This window comes from Prionailurus bengalensis, chromosome C1 (genome assembly GCF_016509475.1).
Source record: "Prionailurus bengalensis isolate Pbe53 chromosome C1, Fcat_Pben_1.1_paternal_pri, whole genome shotgun sequence".
Taxonomy (NCBI): Eukaryota; Metazoa; Chordata; class Mammalia; order Carnivora; family Felidae; genus Prionailurus; species Prionailurus bengalensis.
Genome location: NC_057345.1, coordinates 119,515,041 through 119,537,604, shown reverse-complemented (window position 1 = coordinate 119,537,604; position 22,564 = coordinate 119,515,041). Strand labels below are relative to the sequence as shown.

At 40.0% G+C, this 22,564-nt stretch overlaps 1 protein-coding gene across 6 annotated transcripts in view; it reads right to left on the bottom strand.

Annotated features, from left to right (window-relative positions):
• Positions 1 to 205: 205 nt before the first annotated feature.
• Positions 206 to 22,564, bottom strand: part of CC1H2orf76 (chromosome C1 C2orf76 homolog) — a 64,111-nt gene continuing 41,752 nt past the window's right edge. For all 6 annotated transcript variants that reach the window (XM_043576583.1, XM_043576586.1, XM_043576585.1 and 3 more), the window contains 4 exons: positions 22,296 to 22,346; positions 17,629 to 17,666; positions 8,560 to 8,641; positions 206 to 408 (listed from right to left, as the gene is read on the bottom strand). In XM_043576583.1, coding sequence (XP_043432518.1) covers positions 332 to 408; positions 8,560 to 8,641; positions 17,629 to 17,666; positions 22,296 to 22,346 — 248 coding nt within the window. In that variant the 3' untranslated portion in view covers positions 206 to 331. The remainder of the gene's footprint in view (positions 409 to 8,559; positions 8,642 to 17,628; positions 17,667 to 22,295; positions 22,347 to 22,564) is intronic.

Below are 22,564 nucleotides of genomic sequence, written 5' to 3'. Positions count from 1 at the left end.
CCAACATGCAAGCCACCCAAATAATCCCTAATTTCAGAAAAATAAGTTATGACTAGAGAACCAATCGTCCATGATGATTTTTGGATAACCATTTCTTTCACTTAAAAAAAAAATCGTATGTTTTTTTCTCATAAATAAATACATTATTTTACAACAAGAAAAAAAGAAAAAGTACAGACCTGCAGGGACAGAAAACACCACAGACTTCAGCAAAAATCGCAGAGCCTGCGATTAATTTTTTAGGTTTATTTATCAATTTCAAAAAAAAAAACTCACTAGTGGGATAAAGAGCTTAAGACAGGTATGCAAAAAGGGAGCCCCCAAAGGGTTTTCACCAGGATGAAATGGGATTAGCTTTGTAGTTCTTATAATCTTCTTCACAGAAGAATGCAATTTCAGTTTCATGAGCTGGAAAAAAAAAAAAAAAAAAGACAATGGAAAAAAAAATGTTAATGTAAAACTAGATTTTTAAGCAAGTATTGAAATCCATATTACTCTGATTCAGTGTTTCAGACGCCGAAAGTGAGAAAAATGAGCTACTTGTTTGGTTTCACATTTCATCAAATCAACAAGAAGTATCGGTTGTTGTTGGAAGAATTCTGAACTCGAATAATTTAAAATTAAAAAGAAAAAATACCCAAGAAAACAATTAAAAACAAGAATTCGTACAAGACTCTGGTGTCCAGGAAACCATAAAATTGCTCATGTTATAGACCTCTTAACAGTCCTAGAAAATTAACGTTTATTTTTTTTTCCCCCAAATTTGCTGCTCAGTTACTGAAGGCGGAGGAAGAATGCTCTTTTTTTCTCTCTCTGAAATTAGCCTGTAGGTATAATAATTTAATACTTAGAGGATCAGTAGAATACTTTACAGATCACTTTACATTCTCCCTCATGACCCATCAAAATATGTGTCTGAAGAAGTTAATTTTTTGCCTGCTTATGACTAATTCATGAGGCTTCAACAATATGCAAAGTGAAAGACACAAATTGGCTTCTACCGCAATACCTTCAAACACCTCTAATTATTCACAGGGGATACAGCACAGCTAAAGGACCCACAGAGGGGCAAAGCAGTCACATTCTTTCAACCCAGCAGGTCAAGGACTCCGTCTTCTAAAACAATAAGTCAGCAACATTATTAATTCAGACTGGAGACAAATCTGATGGAAAGCCTTCCAATTATTAAACATGCAATTCTTTAAGGTGTGCGCCAACAAGTTCCACATTCGTTTTTTAAATTAAACCAGAAGTTAATACAGTCTGCTTAGCTTTTACAGAAAGAGCAAAAGGGCCTTCAGAATCTCGACAAGAAAACAGACAAGATTATTTGTAATGAATACTGATCACTCAATTAACATATCCTCTAAAAACAGACAAGTAAAACTCTTCAAGCCAAATAAATAGGATAATAGGGAAAGATGCCAAGGATTACCACCCCCGGGTCTCTTAGTTTACCAAACTCATCTCATCGCTAGAATTTACCACAAAAGAATGAAATTAAGGAGCTTGGCACAGCACTTCAGTTAAAAAAAAAAAAAAGTGCTGGTCTTAAGAATATCAAATTTATTGTTTCTCAATCATGAGTTGCCCGTGCTCATTACAGAAAACACAGAAATGTGGAAAGAAGAAAATAAAGACACCCATAGTCTCAGATCCTCATTCCAGTCTCACTGCATCTTCAAGATTAAGTGAAGATGAATCTTGATGAAAATCAGATTACAATCTCGGCACAATGAGCCTGGGGGTGGGGAGGAGGTGGGCAGAGAGAAACTGAGAATCGGTGAGGAGGGGCTGTAAACAAATGCAGCCCAGGCAAACCAGAAGCTCACGTACAGCTACATTTTACAAGAAAACAGCCTTTAAAAGAATGGCTAAGAGGCCCCGCACTTGGAATCAGTAAACTGTTGACAAGGGGGCTTCAGAAAATTCAGTATTCAAAGAGAAGATGTTTTGGGGTCTGTCCTTTCTATAAAAAGCTCCCGGGGTTTCCTTTTTTGAAGTGAAGCAAGCCCAAAGGTAGACCTATATCATTTACAAGCGATGCTAATCGTTCTTCAAATGGAGAATGGGCAAAAGGCACCCTGTTCTTAATAATCACAATGCAAAGTGTTATCTAGGATGTGCTATTTACATACAGAACTTTACACAGTGCTTTGCCCACACAGCACTTTGCTCAATACACACTAACTGTAATTACGGTTTTCACTTACTGCAGCTGACATTTATCTGTACCCCTTTTGACAAAGGGATGCATCGTATGGTTCCTCAGTACCGCAGTAACAGGTTCAGAATAAGCGGATGTAAAGAAAACACTGACGAAGCATTTTTGTTTTGACATGCAGGTTTGCTCGGGTTTAATTAACTTACAGATCAACTCATTATTTATCTAAAGTATTTACGCCTTCTCCCATAATACAGGCTCAAAATGAGATCCTCCTAAGATCAAGATTTTATTTCCAGATGAATACTTTTCCTCAAAAAAAAAAAAAAACAAAAAAAAAACAAGACTGACAAATGGATTACACTCAAAAACTTCAGGCTGGTAAAACTGATACCCTTAAAAAACTGGAAAACAAGACACAAATTCAAAGCAGGTTACTCGGAACATTAAAAAGTAAGACTTAAGATGTATTGTAAACTTTAGTAATGTGGTCCTCAAACAAAATGGAATGTTTTTTAAAATCAATAAAATTCTGTTGAAAATGTTTGAGACAACGATTTCCTGTATTGAGGATGCAAATTTACTTGTGAATTTAAAATGAAAACAAATTACAAAAGATTTTCAAGACCTCTCCATAATCACCCTTTCGCACCATCATCCCTTAAATTCTTGCTTCTCCAATTCTATTTAAAATGGCTCCAGAAGAACCCTCGGGAAGGCTACTGTGTGCCAGTCCCCCAGGGCACCTGATTTTAAATTAAATGTGCTGTAGGCGACAGGGCACTCGGGTGCACAGCGCCTTGGCGAGTGGATCTGAAATGAATGTAAAATCTAAAACGCAATAAATACATTGCCAGTTCATCCTTTGTCTTACTATCAAATGATATCAAGTAGGAATCCTTCAAATACCACGCACCATTTTAATGCAGACTTTCAAGTTTGCTGAAATGAACATAAGCCAGGACATTCAAACTTTGAAAATGAAATGAATAATTGTATACCATGTGTCCAAACAGGTCAGACACCATATACGTTCACCTTTAAAAGGAAAATAATAATGACTTTACATAAAAGGATGTAAGAAAAACCAATTTTAAATGTGAAATCTCAAGGAAAATTGAAGGCAATCTGCTTAAACTCCTTAACTAGCTTATTTCAAAAAACTCATCCATCGACAAGGATTTATTGCAGTTTCAAACTCCCTGGCCTGTACTAGTCAACACCAATGTAGCATAAGGCACAGTAATTGTTGTCTGAGAAGAGAGACAGAGACCTGTGCGCTGACTCTGTGGGACAGATAATGATTAAGGCAGTCTGTAATGTGATAATAATTGCAGATTATGGACACACGTACACACACACACACACACACACACACACACACACACACACACACACACACACACAAATACGGGAAGAGCGAGGTTTGGTTTCTGCAGCCATTTGAGACCAAAAGGACAAAGTTCTGCCCTCTCTCCTGGTCCAGGAATACATCTTACCCTTGCCAGATTCACAAAATCCCAATGTACAAATCATTCAAAACTGTGCTCACAGCTGAGTTATATTTCTAACTTTGCACCAAAGGGATCCGGCAGAAAGTTCCCAAACACAGTGGTTTTTATTTTATGTTTGCTTCAAGCGTCTGGTGTTCCTGAGATCAGCTGGCAGAGAGGGTTTCAAGCTACAGTTTGAAGAAAACGAATAGTAAAAGAAATCTGACCTTTGACAGACTGGACACAGGCCTGTGATGTCCACAATGGTGAGGGGAAGGTAGAAAGGAAACAGTCCAGACCTCTTGCTCTGGAAGCCCAATTTCCTGGGTCTAGCACTTACTTCCCTGAGTACCAGACTATCACTGTGTTGATGTTTAAAGTACAGAACAGCCCCCTTCCCGCGCTGTCAAGGGAGGAGAGCACGTCCGCCCAAAGATATTACTACCCAGAAGAGAATGGGAAAGGGACCCAAACCTTCAGGAAACACAAATCAAACACGAGCCCGATAAAGGAATGGAAGCCAAAGAATCCCACAATATCAGCTGTACGTGTGAGGTCATCAGAAGGTCCTGGGCACAGGGTCAGGGATCTGGTCGTGGGCAGGCACCAAGAGGTGACACGCAGGAGGAAAACAGACCACAAGGGAGCTTTGGAAGGATCACAGGATCTGGTTTTACGCAAGCTCTTCCCTCAGATCAGCACTTCTGGTTTGGCCCACTGTATCTTGTCTTAAAATATTTCCAGCAAAACACAACTGGTTGGAAAGAGTTACCCTGCCACCATTTCTTTCCTAAGGAAAGAAGACTCAAAAGATAACAGTGGCAGAGTGTTGCAAAAGGAAAGAGATACCCCCAAAATACTTACATGCAAATCTACCACTTAGGGGAATCAGTGCACAAAACCACAATCATTAATAACAAGGTAAAAATCTTTCGATTACAAATAACAGTTCTGAGCCAAGCTTTCTTCTTCCTTCCAAAAAGCAAATCTTTTTACTTCTGTCTTTTAGCTCTGAGGCCGCAAGCGAAAATTTGCCCTGACGTCAGGCGCAGAATATACAATTGGGATCTGCAATGCAGATGAAAGGTCGGAGCAGGAACTGGAGAATTTCTCCGTGAGAAAAGAGGTCTTCAAACAAGTTTGTTCCCCTAATTTCCCCTCCACACACACAGTCCTTCTTTCCCTTTCATGAATTCTGCAGAAAAGTCATGATGATAAATTTGTTACATTGGCATTATTCCCATGGCAACTGGCTGTGATGGCAGAGTGACAGCTCTACAGCAAGATCAAGTGGTACAAAGGGAGAGGGACGACTTCGAATTTTTCCCTTAAACCTCTTAAAAACCTAACCAGACACAGCACTGAGGGAGCGGCAATTCCCTAGAAAAGTCGCACACTTCAAGGGTCGTTTTTACAACTCTACTCCCACTTAGAATTTTTGGTTGGTCTCCAGGGCCCGTCGCCTCCTCCTCTAGGTGTTAAATGAAGCTTCTCCAGGGTACAGCTACACGGCCCCAGGCAACACGGAGGGACGTTGTGGGACAGGAGAGCCACTCAGGCTGGGCCTAGCGTCACCCCTGAGCAGGGCTAGGGGCTTGCAAGGTTCTTGTACCACCCTGGGACTCGTGGAAAGGATCTGATTCTCCCCAAAGACCCATGGCTTTAAAACAGGAATGACAAAAAGGTGGATTTGATGCTTACCTTCACAGGTGGTTCATTACATGAGTCTGAAAGTTTTTTTTTTAATTTTTCTTAATGTTTATTTATTTACTTTTTGAGAGAGAGAGAGAGAGAGAGCGCACACGCAAGCGAGCTTGTGCAGGGGAAGGGTAGAGACAAAGGGAGACACAGAATCCAAAGCAGGCTCCAGGTTCCGAGCTGTCAGCACAGAGCCTGACGTGGGGCTCGAACTCACAAACTGTGAGATCATGATCTGAGCCGAAGTCGGACACATAACCGACTGAGCCACCCAGGTGCCCATACAGGAGTCTGAGATTAATGACAATTAAACCAACAACTCACATTTGCCAACTGCCTTCTCCAAAATGGTTTCCAAACAAGTATTTCTGACGGTCTCTACGGACATCGTTCCAGATGCTTTCATAGATTTTTTTCATTCAACTCTTAAGACAACAGTCTGACACAGGTCTAATTGGTTCTGTTTTGTGTTACAGAGATCAGAACATTCAAAAACACTAAATGCCTTCCCAAAGGTCACAAAATAAGTGAAATGCAGAGCCCTCACTCAAACCAATTTTCAGGAGTCTATTCTTTAAAATTGGTTCCTTAATTTACACATTAAGTACATGTGAACTGTATAAAAATTTTCCACTACAAGAACAATTAGACAATATGGAGAGGAAAAAAAAATCAATTGTTTAAAGTGCCACCACCCGAAGAAACATTTCTAAAATTTTGTTACATGATCTTTTCTCCATATACACATACAGATGTGTAAACATATATTTTAAACAGTAATGGTATCACACAATATATTCTATTTCCATTCAGTAAAGAAAGCTCTACACCAGTGATTTCACAAACAGGGAAGGTGAGAGAACCCCTGCCACCCCTCTGAAGGCACATCTCAACCTCCGGGGAGTCACAGAGTTTGAGGAAGCGTACTCCTGCTGGCCTGGTAACAGATACAAGACAAAGTTAAGGAGTGAGAAAGTCTCATTGTCCAAACTGACCTACAGGAAGTTAGAGGTAATATACATTCCCAAGAGTAGTACAAAAGAGTATCCACTTCCCAACATTCTCTTGGATACTACCACTTTTCTTCATGTCTGCTAGTCTTGAAACCACTACTTGTCAGGGAGCCTGGGCAGCTCAGTTGGTTAAGCGGCCGACTTTGGCTCGGGTCATGATTTCACGGTTCATGGGTTCGAGCCCCATGTCAGGCTGTATGCTGACAGCTTGGAGCCTGGAGCCAGCTTCGGATTCTGTGTCTCCCTCTCTCTCTGCCCCTCCCCTGCTCGTGCTCTATTTCTCAAAAATAAATATTTTTTACAAATGTTTTTTAATGTTTAAAAGAAATAATAAATAACAAATTGGTACTTGTCCAAGGTCACCCAGCCAGTAAGTGGCAGAATGAGGTTGTAAACCCAAGCGCTCTGGCTCCAGTCTCTAATTCTTAACCACTAGATTACTACTGCTACATAAAATAGCATCTATCATCATGTATCTCTCTCTCTCAGGACTAATAAGGCTGAACTATTTTTCATATGTTAGCTATTTCTTCCACCAGTAGGATTTCTTATCTTTTTCAAGCTAATTATAAGAGCTTTTATCAATTCAGGCTAATAACTTTTTTCTCATATACAAAGTATTTTTTCATAGTTTGGTGCTTCTGCTTTAACTCTGTTTACAATTTTTCGTTTTTACATGGTCAAATATATCATTTCGCCCCGATTTATGGCTCTGCCTTCAAGTCATGCTTGGAGAGCTCTTCTCCCCATGATTATGAAATTACTAAGCTACATTTTATTTAAAAAAAAATTTTTTTTACATTGTGACATTTAATCAATCCACAACTTATTTTGGAATAAAGATTGAGATGAGGATTTAAATTTTATTTTCCTGAATGCTTTGGCAATGGGCCTGACATCATTTTCTGGCTAATTCACTCTTTCCCCACTTATGTGAGATGTCAAAACTATATCATATTGCGAACTGTGACTTCTTTTTTAGTTTGCTTCTGATCTTTTCCATGGAGCTTTCAATCCGTACATTAATACCACAGCAATCTGTTATAATAATTACAGCTTTATGCGTTAGTAACAAGCGGGGCTAACTTCTAGGTGCTGTATGCGTCAATAACACAGGTGCCACTTGCTGTAATAATATAATAGCAGTTGAAGAAATAAATGCCAAAATAAAAACCGTGTTTTCAAACAATAGCAATCTTACCTATTTATAACATGAAAAGACACTAAATCCAGCTAATAGTGGAAACAAACAGGGAAAGTCAGTCGAAGATTTTGTAACATGCTATTCAAAATCCTACTTAAATGAGAAGACATGTCAGGAACTTACCTTAGCCACACGGATCCTTCGAAACTGAATTCCTGACATATGTCACTAAAATGACTCAAGAGAACACCTGCCAAAAAGATGGAAAGCTTCCTAACAGGGACCTCACTTAGAGTACCCCTTAACCAGTACATGTAAATAATTATGAAGGAAGTGTGATCTGTGCTGTTTCATTAGAGTCACTGACCGCAGAGGTACGTCAGAGGCATAGTGCCTTTAACTGCTCACACCTCTGAAAATCTTCACTGCTATTGCCAGGTGATCTTTAGGTGTACATACACAGAATTAGAGTGACATCTAATGGTCACAAAACATGTCACATGGTATTTCTTTAAAACAGAACCACACGCAGGTTGAAGAGCTAGGTGGGGCCCCTTTTCAACCGCACACACTAGGCTCCTGCTTGAAATTCCACGGCTTGGCGGCCCTGAGTGATCCAGAAGACTATTAGAAACTGCGCTGCACGTTATACAAACAACATCTTACTTCATTATTCCACGTTACTTCTACCAGGTCCGTTTCTCTCAAACCGTCAGTTCAAATGATGCTGATAAGAGTAAGTAGGTTATTAAGTGAGTAATAACCTGTCAATCACTTAAAATAACTCTCAGCAGAATTCTGAGCATACCTGCTGAAAAGAACTATTTGCATTCTGCACATTTGGAGAGCAGATATCTCCTGCCCTCAGTCAAATGATCTGAATGTACATCATTCTCGTCCTCCTCCTCTGAATAATTATCAGGGAGTGTAAAGAGCACCCAGGGTAGCATTTACTTTGCGGTGAGTTATCCAAACATCAGCCGGGCGTCAGCAGAGAGGCTGGGGGAGCGAGCGCCCCTCCAGGACCGCAGGGCCCCTCTCGCTTACCGATTCCAGCGGCTTGCAGCGTGCTGTCTTCCTTCAGCATGAGTCTGTCGTCATCTTCCAAACTCAACACAAGCTCATTCGTCTGGAAAGAAAGAAAACCTGCATCTTACCAGTACTTATAGGTGCTTTGTGTTTGGTAAGACTTCTCGAAGACACAGGATTGTCACCCTGGGTCACGGCAATAACCGGAGTCACATGCTGTTCCCACCACCGACAGGGCAGAAGCACACACATGTGAGCACCCATTATGTGTGCTCGCTCCGCAAGGGCTGGGGAGCACAGGGCTTTGGCACCAGGTCCAGATTAAAATTTGGTTTCCACCAATGCCCCGCTGTGTGTTCTCAACAAACTACACAGCCTCTCCAAGACTTAGTTTCCTCCTTTGTAGAAAAGGGGAGAGGAAGGAATCTTCTCTTTTGCCCTGTGGTGAAGATGAAGTGAGATGAAACCATCAATAGGTTATCCGTCACAGAGCAAGGACTCTCCACGTTAGCTGCTGCTATTCTGTTGTTGCTGTCGTCATCGTCGTCGTCATCATCATCATCATCATCATCTCATCCTCACAGTATTCCAGGAGACCACCATCACCATCATTACCACCACCACCACCATTATCATCATCATCATCATCTCATCCTCACAGTATTCCAGGAGACCACTATCACCATCATCACCACCACCACTACCATTATCATCATCATCATCGCCACAACCACCACCACCATCATCACCACCACCATCATCATCATCACCATCATCACCACCACCATCATCATCGCCACAACGACTACCACCACCATCATCATCACCACCACCACCACCACCATCACCACCACCATCATTGCCACAACCACTACCACCATCATCATCATCACCACCACCACCACCACCATCATTATCACCACCACCATCATCATTATCATCATTGCCACAACTACCACCATCATCACTACCATCATCATCATCACCATTATCACCACCACCACCATCATTGCCATAACGACTACCACCATCATCATCATCACCACCACCATCACCACCACCATCATCATTGCCACAACCACTGCCACCATCATCATCATGACCACCATCATCACCACCACCACCACCACCATCATCACCACCACCATCATTATCATCATCACCACCACCATCATCATTATCATCATCGCCACAACCACTACCACCATCATCATCACTACCACCACCACCATCATCATCACCACCACCATCATCATCACCACCACCACCATCACCACCACCATCATCATCACCACCATCACCATCATTATCATTGCCACCACCACCACCATCATCGCCACAACTACCACCATCATCATAATCACTACCATCACCATCATCACCACCACCATTATCATCATCATCACTACCACCACTGCCACCACCACCATCATCACATCACAACCACCACCATGATCATCACCACCACCATTATCATCATCATCACCACCATCATCATCATCATCACCACCATCATCGCCGCCACCGCCACCACCACGATCATCACCGCCACTACCATCACCATCATCATCATCTCATCCTCACAGTATTTCAAGAAACAGAGAGGTTACGAAACAGACCCAGAGTACATGGAACTGAAACCTGAGCTCTGGCCAGCTTGACTTCAGGGAAAAACAAGCTTACCTCCATGTATCTAAAAACCTTGCCCTATCGAGTAAACACATGATCCCATGTCATATTAACTTGATCCCATGTGATATTGACTGTAACCTTTCACGATGAGGTTTCAGGTGGTAGTGGATGAATCTGTCCTCCAATGATTTTTCTTTTTTTTTTTTTTTTACAAATCCAGTTAAATATTATAACTATAGGAGAAGACTTGGAGTTGATATCTGCCCCCCAAAAGCACACAGAGATGAACACACAGTCCACTTGTCAACCAGAATGCAGCTGCTTAGCAACACAGTCTATTTCTAGAATATGGTTAAGAGGGAGAGTCAACAGAAAGGCCACTCCAGCAGCCAAAATAGAAGGCCCAGAAGCCATGCTCCACAGTTCACAACTTCACCTACTAGAGAGCACAGGGCTTGATCTCCAGAGCACAGAGATTAAACGGGTGGCGGCGAGGGGGGGGGGGCGGGGAGAGGGGGAATGTTATTTAAAACAAATCATTTTAGAATAGGTAACATACTCATAATACAAAATTCTCCAAGTGCATATGGATAGAGTGTAAAGTACGTCTCCTTCCAATCCCTGTCTACCAGGTGCCCAGTTCTCCTACAAATAACTTCTACTAATTCTGGTGTATCCTTCCAGACACTGTCTCTGTATATGTTCATGCAGGCAGAAATGTGCATGTAAAATTTTTCAAACAAATAACAGCACATTGTACGCTATATTCTAACACTTTGCTTTTTTCTCTTAAAACATAGCTTAAAATCATTCCAAATCGCTATATGAGATGCCTCATAATTTAGCAAGGCTGCAGGGTATTCCACTGAAGAGACACAAACACACATACACACACTCTGTCCTCACTGATGGCCATTAGATTGTTTCCATCTCTTGCCACCGTAAAGAACCCTGCAACATGGGGCGCCTGGGTGGCGCAGTCGGTTAAGCGTCCGGCTTCAGCCAGGTCACGATCTTGCGGTCCGTGAGTTCGAGCCCCGTGTCAGGCTCTGGGCTGATGGCTCAGAGCCTGGAGCCTGTTTCCGATTCTGTGTCTCCCTCTCTCTCTGCCCTTCCCCCATTCATGCTCTGTCTCTCTCTGTCCCAAAAATAAATAAACGTTAAAAAAAAAAAATTAAAAAAAAAAGAACCCTGCAACAAATAACCTCTCATACGTGTGTCATTTTGCATACATACAAGTTTTATGGCGAAGATAGATTTTGCACAAGTTTTATATGTAAGATAAATTCCTAGAAGTAGAACCGTTGGGTAAGAGAATACACACAATTTTTTTTCTGGCAGATATTGCTAAATTATGCATCACAGAAGTGGTACCACTTTACAGGAACGCTACCAATTGCTGAGAGTACCTGTTTCTCACAGTCCCCCTGACACGGCGTATTATCAACACCGTCTGATCTTTGGCAACCTACCAGATGAAGATTATGTGCAGTCTTAATTTGTATTTATTTTGAGTAAAGCCATAAATATTTTGTTTTTTAATGGGTTCAGAGGATAGTTTTTTTAAAAAGACTTTATTTTTAAGTAATCTCTATACCCAACATGGGACTTGAACTCATAACCCCGAGATCAAGAGTTACATGCTGTTCTGAGCCAGCCAGATGCCCCTCAAATGATAATTTTTTAAATAGAATTGTAATACACACACACACACACACACACACACACTAAGAAAATTAGGCCTTGTCTGTAATATAACTTAGAAAATTTTGCTCCAAACAAAAGAGACTCACAAATATGGAGAACAAACTGAGGGTTGCTGGAGGGGTTGAGGGGGGGATGGGCTAAATGGGTAAGGGGCATTAAGGAATCTACTGAAATCATTGCTTCACTATATACTAACTAATTTGGATGTAAATTTTAAAAAATCAAAAATAAAGTAAAAGAAAAAAAAGAAAATTTTGCTCCAGTGTTCATTCCTTCCTTGATTTTTTTCTTATAATGTTTTTTTTTTCTAGTAAAAGTGCTGAATGCCTGTTGAATAAATACATGAAGTAAACTTAGCAATTTTTCTTACAGTTTCTGGGTTTTCTACATCTTACTTAGAACGGCCTTCATTCCAAAATTCCTTCTAAAATTTCACATTTTCTTCAAACATGTTCATCAATTTCATTTCTTCTAAGCTTTTAATTATGGAGAATCTCAAACATACACTGTATACCGAGCAGCATACTGAACCCTCCACGTACCCATCACCTGGTGTGAACAAATGATCTACCCATGTTCAATCTGTTTCATCTACATTCTTACCTGTGGGCTCTACTGTCATACTTAAGTCATTAACCCGATGGATATTTCTTTTGGCATGAAGAAAAGAATACGGATTCAATTTAGCTGTTTTCTGGACGTCTCCCCAGTTGTTCCAGTAACACTTACAGAATCCTCCATATTTTCTCTACAGCTTTGAATTTACTATACACTAAATTCCCATATATATTTGGGTCTCTTTCTGTACTTTTAATTCTGTGCCATTCACCTAACAGTTCATGTACTACGCTGTTTTATTTACTTTAGTTTAATCATATGGCCAATACATGTCAGGGCTGGCCACTCTCCTTTCTCTTCCTTTTCCTGACTGTTCTTACTTTTTGCATATTAGTATTACAATCAGCTTCTTTAATTCATATATATACACAACTGCTGCTGTATTTTATTGGGGTGACACTAAATTCATAAGTTAACTAAGAGAAAACAGACATCTTCAAGCTGGTGCATCTTCCTATCCAAATACCCTAAGCATTTCCATTTAAGTCTTATGTTGGATCCTTTTGGTGTGTCTATTTTTTTTTTTTTTTTTTTTTGTTAAATTGAGGTAGAATTTCACATAAATAAAATGCAAAGATCTTAAGGGGAGTTCAGTTCAATGGACCTGGACAACTGAATAACCCTCACTAGCATTTTGAAGTTTTCTTCTTAAAGATCTTGCACATTTCTTAAAAAATGTCTTGCAGGGTATGACTTCTTCCTCTCATAAACTTTTTTTTTTTTTAATTTTTTTTTTTTCCAACGTTTATTTTATTTTTGGGACAGAGAGAGACAGAGCATGAACGGGGGAGGGGCAGAGAGAGAGGGAGACACAGAATCGGAAACAGGCTCCAGGCTCTGAGCCATCAGCCCAGAGCCTGACGCGGGGCTCGAACTCACGGACCGTGAGATCGTGACCTGGCTGAAGTCGGACGCTTAACCGACTGCGCCACCCAGGCGCCCCTCCTCTCATAAACTTTTAACAAGAGTAGTTACCTGGGTTCCAAACTCACAAAATAGGAGAAATTAGAGTTTTTATTTAAAAAAAAATTTTTTTATGTTTATTTATTTTTGAATTTATTTGAGCACAAGTAGGGGAGGGACAGAGAGAGAGGGAGACACAGAATCCAAAGCAGACTCCAGGCTCTGAGCTGTCAGCACGGAGCCCAATGTGGGGCCCAAACCCAAGAACCTCGAGATCATAACCTGAGCCAAAGACGGACGCCCAACCGACTGAGCCACCCAGGCGCCCCTAGAGTTTTCATTTTAAAACTCTTTAATAGGAATTATTCTGACTTTACAAACAGCCCCATAATACACACACAGGTACATTTTCTTGATAACCATGAATCATATTACGGTAATTATTTACACTGTACTATTGATTGACTCATTCATTCAACAAAAACTGAGCTCAGGGGGCACCTGGGTGGCTCAGTAGGTTGAGCATCTGAGTTCAGCTCAGATCATGATCTCGCAGTTCATGGGTTCAAGCCCTGTGTCGGGCTCTGTGCTGACAGCTCAGAGTCTGGAGCCTGCTTCGGATTCTGTGTCTCCCCCCGTCTCTCTCTCTGCCCCTCCCCTGCTGGTGCTCTGTCTCTCTCTCTCTCAAAAATAAGTAAACATTGGGAAAAACAAAAAACAAAAAACTGAGCTTGTGAGCTCCAAACAGTAGGTTCCTCCAAACAGGAGGCTCTCACAGGAAGGTATCCAGATAGTTTCATTGTAATAGTGGGAAGAAATTTCTGTAGATACCTGGTAATTAAGAAGTCTCTAAAAGTAGAAAATTGAGGAAATGGGGGAAATGCCTTTGTGATCAAGGTCATTAAGACAGTTGGAAGTCTCTTCCTCTGGCTGAGGAAGGAGACTAAAACTACAGCTGGGTTGCTGGGTTGTTGGAAAACTGATGGGCTCGTGGCTGGTCCAGGGTTGCTTTACAAGCCCCACAGATGAGGAACAGAAAACGGAAAACAGAATGCAGATGGGGAAATGAGAAAAATGACTGGAAGCTGGATAAAGCACGAATGAGGGCTTTGGGGTAAAGTTTTTCTTAAGTTTTAAATCTGTATCTGTAAAAATATATTAACCCTTTTCCTTATAAAAAGCTGAAGAGGAAACGTGGAAGAACCATCCCTGGGGTATATAGTCTGTACTTAACTAGAACGGTTATGGCTTAGATGAAAATTTATAAAGCCAGATTCCAGAAACATTCTAACGCAACTTTATTTCTTTAAATAAAGACATTGTTCAACTGGAAAGATAAGCTCTAATTGTATAACTCTAACATGCCAGGTTGGAACATGTGTTTAAAATATAAGAAACAGGCTCCTGGGTGGCTCAGTTGGTTAAGCATCAGACTCTTGGTTTCAGCTCAGGTCATGATCTCACAGTTCATGAGTTCAAGTCCCATGGTGGGTTCTGCACTGGCAGCACGGAGCCTTCCCAGGATTCTCTCTCTCCCTCTCTCTCTCTGTCCCTGCTCCACTCTCTCTCTCTCAAAATAAATAAACTTAAAAACCATTTTTAACATAAGAAACAATTCTAATAGATTCCCAACTACAAGAGGAAAATTTCCTGATTTTTTTTTAAATGTCATGATATTGAGTATTTGAATATTACGAATCAGGTCTTTGTACCTAATCGTACGATCATATGGACAAGTCCAACAATGTAAAAATGCAACACTGAATGGAGAATGACATCACTCTATTTCACAACCTTTTCAAAGAGCATATTGTTTCCTTATAACTTTATTATATATATATGTGTGTGTGTATATGTATGTATACATATGTATGTATACATGCACATATGTGTACACACATATGTATGTATACATGTACATATGTATGTATGTATACACACACACGCACATATATGTATGCGTATATATTTTTCTCCCTCTACAACAAGCCCAAACTTCCTATTCTCCACATTTTAGAGACAAGGTTGTAAACCCTCCTGTCCCAGAAAAAGAATGAAGTCGGCGGCCATAGTGGAGGGACATTCTAGCACTCACACAAAGTGCAGATTCCACACTGCAGCCCGGACACATGTGGCACTGAATTTTAAAGCATCTGACAAGGGGTAACGTCAAATTGGTACATATAATCCGTGGTATAAAAGAGTAAAATTACTGGAAAGAACTAGTCCCACCTGCACCTTGATTTTAGCCCAGTGAAACTAATTTTGGACTTCTGGCCTCCAAAACTAGAAGAGAATAAATGTGTGTTATTTTAAGCTACAAGAAAAAACAAATGTTTTTTGAAGGTACTAATTCACAGTTGATAGCCATACCCTGATGCCATTTTCTTTTTTTTTTTTCTTTTTTTTTTTTTTTTAAATTTTTTTTTTTCAACGTTTATTTATTTTGGGGACAGAGAGAGACAGAGCATGAACGGGTGAGGGCAGAGAGAGAGGGAGGCACAGAATCGGAAACAGGCTCCAGGCTCTGAGCCATCAGCCCAGAGCCCGACGCGGGGCTCGAACTCACGGACCGCGAGATCGTGACCTGGCTGAAGTCGGACGCTTAACCGACTGCGCCACCCAGGTGCCCCGATGCCATTTTCTTTGTAATGTCTGGTATACATTTATTTGAAGGCTGAGTTTATGGTAGGCATCTATGACTAGAGAACACAATGAAATTAGGTGAATTCAAAAATAAATACTTAATTCAAAAATCAATGGTGTGCCTGGGTGGCTCAGTCGGTGAAGCATCTGACTTCGGCTCAGGTCATGATCTTGTGGTCTGTGAGTTCGAGCCCCTCATCAGGCTCTGGGCTGACAGCTCAGAGCCTGGAGACTGCTTTGGATTCTGTGTCTCCCTCTTTCTCTGTCTCTCTCCAGTTTACCCTCTGTCTACTCTCAAAAATAAATAAACATAACCAATTTTTTTTAATTGTTATAAAAACACTCTTATGAACGAGGCATTGTGCTAGATATTGGGGATATGAAGAACAGATTATGGTCCCTCATCCTTGACTAGTTTGTATAATAGACTAAGGTTACAGCTTTAATGAGGAGTCGATGCAAAGTCATTGACATTCAAGAAAAAAGATCGCTTTAGCCTGTACGAGAAGCAAATCTTTGATTGTGGCTTTATAAATACATTACTCTAAAAAAGTAAGAAAACAGACATGTAAACACATGATAAATAAACAGCTTTCTCCAAGCAGGTAAGATACCATTAAGACTGCAGGCCATGCCCTGCGTGCAGCTTGAAGGCGTGTTCCCAAGAGCCAGAGTCCTGGACCTTCTCTTACACACAGAAAGAGATAGGTCAGAAAAAGCAAATTATTTTTACCTGCTTTTGGCTCTTTTCTTCTGGTACACAATTAAGAAAATCAAAGATATTGAATTGCCAGATAACAAGTGGTTTCCTCTTTTTTTTTTTTTTTTTTTTTTTTTTGTAACCTAAATTTACTTTACCAAGTTTTATGCTTATGTTTATTTTATTTTAAATATTCGCTTGATATAGAACATGTATTCTTTGGGATGCCTGGGTGGCTCAGGTAAGCAGCTGACTCTTGATTTTGGCTCAGGTCGTGATCTCACGGTTCATGAGTTTGAGCCCCGCTTGGGATTCTCTCTCTCTCCCTCTCTCTCTGCCCCTCCCCTGCTCATGCTGGCTCACGCGCTCGCTCTTTACATAAATAAATAAATATTTAAAAAAATAACATGTATGCTTTTTTATAAATTTTTCTTTTAACGTTTATTTATTTTTGAGACAGAGACAGAGCACGAACGGGGGAGGGTCAGAGAGAGGGAGACACAGAATCCGAAACAGGCTCCAGGCTCTGAGCTGTCAGCACAGAGCCCGACGCGGGGCTCGAACTCACGGACCGTGAGATCATGACCTGAGCCGAAGTCGGGCGCCTAACCAAATGAACCACCCAGCCGCCCCCATGTATGCTTTTTTAAAAATTAACACTTTTTAACAAGATCTACTACTCACAGGGATATGACTTGGTGAGGTTGTTTTTTTTTCTCCTTAATGGAAAAGTAAGGCTGTAGGAAGGGTACTTATGAAATAAAAAAATGCTACTATAATGGAAAATATTTTAGGAGTGCATGTGTTTGTTCCCTTATTCACTGAAGACAGCCGACAGCGATTACCTTCTACGTGCCAGATGCCGTACATATGAAACGTACCTTTGATCTATGTGCTTGATGAACAATCTTGAGTTTATCTGAAAGAAAGAAAGAAGTATTTTTACAAAGATTATTCTAAAACTTCATTTTAACAATTTGCAATGGAAAGATACAGCTACAGAACTGAGAAACTTACGTCCTTGCCTTACGACCAGTTCACTTAAAAATGTAGTGCAGTAGAAGAAAAAGCACCACTATAGGCCATTAAAGATCACTGTGTTTAAAGACATCTGAAAGCCGTGGCCTTTGGCACACACAACTATATGCCGTAACCTGCAGTCACCTTGGCACACCTTCCCCTTAGAACAGAAGCCAGATGGGTCATGTCACTCTGTCTTGTTCCTGGGGGGACTTGCAGAATGCTACAACGAGCAGATAATGTAAAAAAAATATCGGACATTAACGTAAGCAGTTCAAAACAATCTACCCAGCTCTCAGAATGCATACAAGTGGCAGAAGGTCAAAGGATCACCCTGGTAATCTGGCCAAGGCTGCTAATGCCCAAAGAGTACCAGTATTTGCCTCCTGGGTTTCAAATGATGCACAGGCTCACACCGTCTAATCTGCTTTATTCAATCCTCCTTCACTCTTTAATCTGTTTACCTTGAAGTCAGGCCACACTGTGCTTTTCCAAGAAGTAATTTCTCCGCATTGGGCAAATTCTGACTCTGTAACAATGACCTCTTAATTATAAATAGGCTCAGCATTCAACGCTTAAAGTCACAAAGTTTCCAATCCTTCACTTGGTTTTCTTTCACCATTTAATTAGTGTACTGTGATTACATGTATTATTATATCTGGATAAACTCTTAAGCTTAAACTAAAATTTATTTCTATCAATCATGCCGTTTGATTCCATAAGGAATTCCAATAGTAAAACAAAAGGATCTACTTTAAAAAAACAGGCCCTGATTTAACTCTGTTCTAATAACACAAAAGAATAGGGTAGCTATCCAGTTAAGAACCAGCACTCAGAGTTACCCATTATTTTAAAGTCAGCTTTCAATTATCAATTGCAATTTTTAATACAAGGTCAGCCTAATCCTAAAACTCTATGTATTGTTAAGAACTAAAACTAAATCTAATCTAAGTGAAAAATGAGTATTAGGAATGCAAATATACCACAATTGCTAAAAATAAGCTTATAAGGTACACAAGAAAATAAACAAATAGGCTTTTGGATTACCTATTATTCCAAGTTCGCTATTCTCTTTTTCTCACTATAGACAGATACTGGTTTATTATTAGAGACAAGTTAGAAAAGCCAGTAACGGTTTTTTAAGTAAAAGGATCCTGCTTAGGGTTCAGTTGGTTAAGCATCTGACTTCGGCTTAGTCATGTTCTCATGGTTTGTGGGTTTGAGCCCCAGGTCAGGCTCTGTGCTTACAGCTCGGAGCCTGGGGCCTGCTTCGGATTCTTTCTCCCTCCCTCTGCCCCTCCCCCGCTTATGTGCACACATGTGTGTTCTCTATCTCTCAAAAGTAAATAAATAAACATTAAAATTAAAAAAAAAAAGAATCCCACTTAAAGCCTGTTACAATCAATATGTAAAACTGTAGTTTGGCCTTACCAAATATTAATTATGTTCTATATTTTTTGCTAATGAGCCTTTAAATTACAAATATCTTTGTTCTAATGGGTTCTGCAAACCCATAATAAGAGGGCTAAATTTTTTTTTAGCATTAGAAGAAATAATATGAACAGAAATTTATAGATTTTTCCCTCCAACAGAAACAGGTAAGATGTGATAAGAAACAACAAGCTAGCAAAATATATTATATTAATAATAATGTCCCTTTCTTGTTAAACAATCTTTTTTCACTTGTTCTTACCTCTTTTTTAAAAAAAAACCTGCATTGGGGCGCATGGGTGACTCAGTCGGTTGAGCGTCCGACTTTGGCTCAGGTCATGATCTTACCGCCCATGAGTTCGAACCCCACGTCGGGCTCTGTGCTGACAGCTCAGAGCCTGGAGCCTGCTTCAGATTCTATGTCTCCCTCACTCTCTGCCCTTTCCCCGCTCATGCTCTGTCTCTATCTCAAAAATAAATAAACATTAAAAAATTTTTAAAAATTAAAAATTAAAAAAATTTTAAAACCTGCATTATTTTTTTAAATTTTCTTAAGGTTTATTTATTTATTTATTTATTTATTATTATTTTTTTTTAGGTTTATTTATTTTTGAGAGAGACACAGAGACAGAGCCCAAGCAGGGGAGGGACAAAGTGAGAGGGAGACACAGAATCTGAAGCAGGCTCCAAGCTCTGAGCTGTCAGCACAGAGCCCGACGTGGGGCTCGAACTCACAAGCCACGAGATCATGACCTGAGCTGAAGTTGAATGCTTAAACGACTGAGCCACCCAGGCGCCCCCCAAAATATCCGCATTATTAACAGAAACAACATCTATGGGTATTGCACCCTTAATGGAAATTCCTTGAGGAACATAACCTCATAAAAATAAAAATAAAAAACTTGTTAGGTATTTGACGTGTTCACACGAGCATTGTTTAATCTCACACAGCCTCATGAAACAAACAGTATTAGAAGCTCCATGCTGCACAGCCAACAATATTTATTACACACATGCACAGTGTCTAGGTGACAAGGATTTAAAAATAAGACAGCATCCGATGTGCTTTAGAGCAGTCTGGTCAGGATAAATCAATAACAGATGTAGATGACATTTAAATGGGAGAAGAGCCCATGAGAAATCTCAGACTCTCAAGTCGAGTGAGCCAGCCCTTTGCCCAAGGGCACAAAGACCGCAACCAACAGAGTGGAAATCTGACTCTGCACCCTTTCCACTCCCCATCACCCAATGGATTCTATTCCCACAGAGTATGTAGCAATATCGAAGGACAATGACAGGTGAGAAAGGAATGCTTGGCTGTTCTTAGTGAACACAAAGCAGTAGATTGTTACAAAGCCAAACCCAGACTGAGTTACTAAGTCCCTGGAAGTCTATCAAAACCCTAGTTCTCTAATTTCTAATTTCACAGATAAATGTATTCACTTCTTCTGCCAATTCACCTAAATAGTACAGAAATCCTAGAACAAAGCAGTGTTAAAAAGGTGGAAAAATATAAAAGGCACATGATCTACCACCATGATGATTAACAGACATTCTAATGCCAGTATCTAAAAGTTATTTTTCAAAATAACTTACATGGAACACAAGTTTGAGTATGTATGCATATGCATGCACATGCACACACACACACACACACACACACACACACACACACACACACACAGAGGCATGCACGCACCATGCAAAAAAGGAAACGGCATTTGTAGGTTGATTCAAGTTTAAGGTTATATTGCAAGTGATTATACTCTGAAAGCCATGAAAGCCAGAATTGAGAAGTTTCATATTTACTTAACCATGCTTTTTTATTCCTTTCTCTTATTCAATATTTAGTATGTAAATTCTTTAAGCCCAATAAATCAAAGTACTTTCCATTCAGCGCCTTCAACTTCTGCTTGACTACCCCTTATGACCTCACAATTAGTCTCTGGATATTAAAATGCATACACACGGTGAAGATTGTGATTTCAAAGTATTTTAGGTCATAAGTTGCTCTACCAAATGGGAACAGAATTAAAAGCCACTCCAAAAAAAATGATCTAAGGTAATAAAAAATTTATACTTCAAAAAATGTCTGTACCAATTAACAGAAATATTTATTAGGTGCGTCATAATTTTCAAGTGAAGTCTCAGACTCAAAGTTTGATGAGTGTCATTCTGCTGAAGGTTAATAACCATGCCATCTTTTTACCAAATAATGAAACCCAACTTCCTGCCTCATTACTACATTTTTAAACAACACTGCAACATACAAAACTGCTATGTAATATGGTCAAGTTACTGGCATTTAAATTAATGTTTAATCTCTTCTTTTAATTCCCAGTCTTTAATCACTTTTCTTTTCTGGTTACCTTACAAAGAAATTCATTTAATTTTTAAAAAAAATTTTTTTTAATGTTTATTTATTTTTGAGAGACAGAGAGAACATGAGCGGAGGAGGGGCAGAGAGAGAGGGAGACACAGAATCCAAAGCAGGCTCCAGGCTCTGAGCTGTCAGCACACAGCCCAACATGGGGCTCGAACTCACAAACCGCGAGATCACGACCTGAGCCGAAGCCGGACGCTTAACCGACTAAGCCACCCAGGTGCCCCAAGAAATTCATTTTAGACATGGTTTGCCAAATATGCAATTTATTCCTCATAAATAGGCCACTTTCATACACAATTACAGTTTAATGATACACCAGGATTCCTAGATTTCTAAATAAACTTCCATATTGGTTTTTATTTACAGATAGTAAACTAATTTTTAAAAACCAAATTCAGGGGCGCCTGGGTGGTTCAGTCGGTTAAGCGTCTGACTTCGGTTCAGGTCATGATCTCACGGTCCGTGGGTTCGAACCCCGTGTCAGGCTCTGTGCTGACAGCTCAGAGCCTGGAGCCTGCTTCAGATTCTGTGTCTCCCTCTTTCTCTGACCCTCCCCTGTTCATGCTCTGTCTCTCTCTGTCTCAAATATAAATAAATGTTAAAAAAAAATTAAAAAAAATAAATAAAAACCAAATTCAAATTGCTAGCAACGTAAAACTAATGTGAAACTACATTAATATACACTTTTAAAGAATACGAAAAATTAGTTACCGTATTTATAATTTCTGAATGGTGGTGGCAGGCTGGTCCTCAAAGGAATATCTATAAAAGAAGTATTATTTTTATTATATTTAAATAGACACTCATAGTATATGCATAGTCTTTTGCTCACTCTGTTCTCCTAGACCTCCAGACTAAGCTACTTTGAAAAGGTCAATAGAACACAAAATGAAGCTAACATGCCACCAAAATCCAAAGGTCACCTAAAATAATGGAACCACTGAGAAGATGTTGAGCCGTTATTAGCTGAACTAAGAATT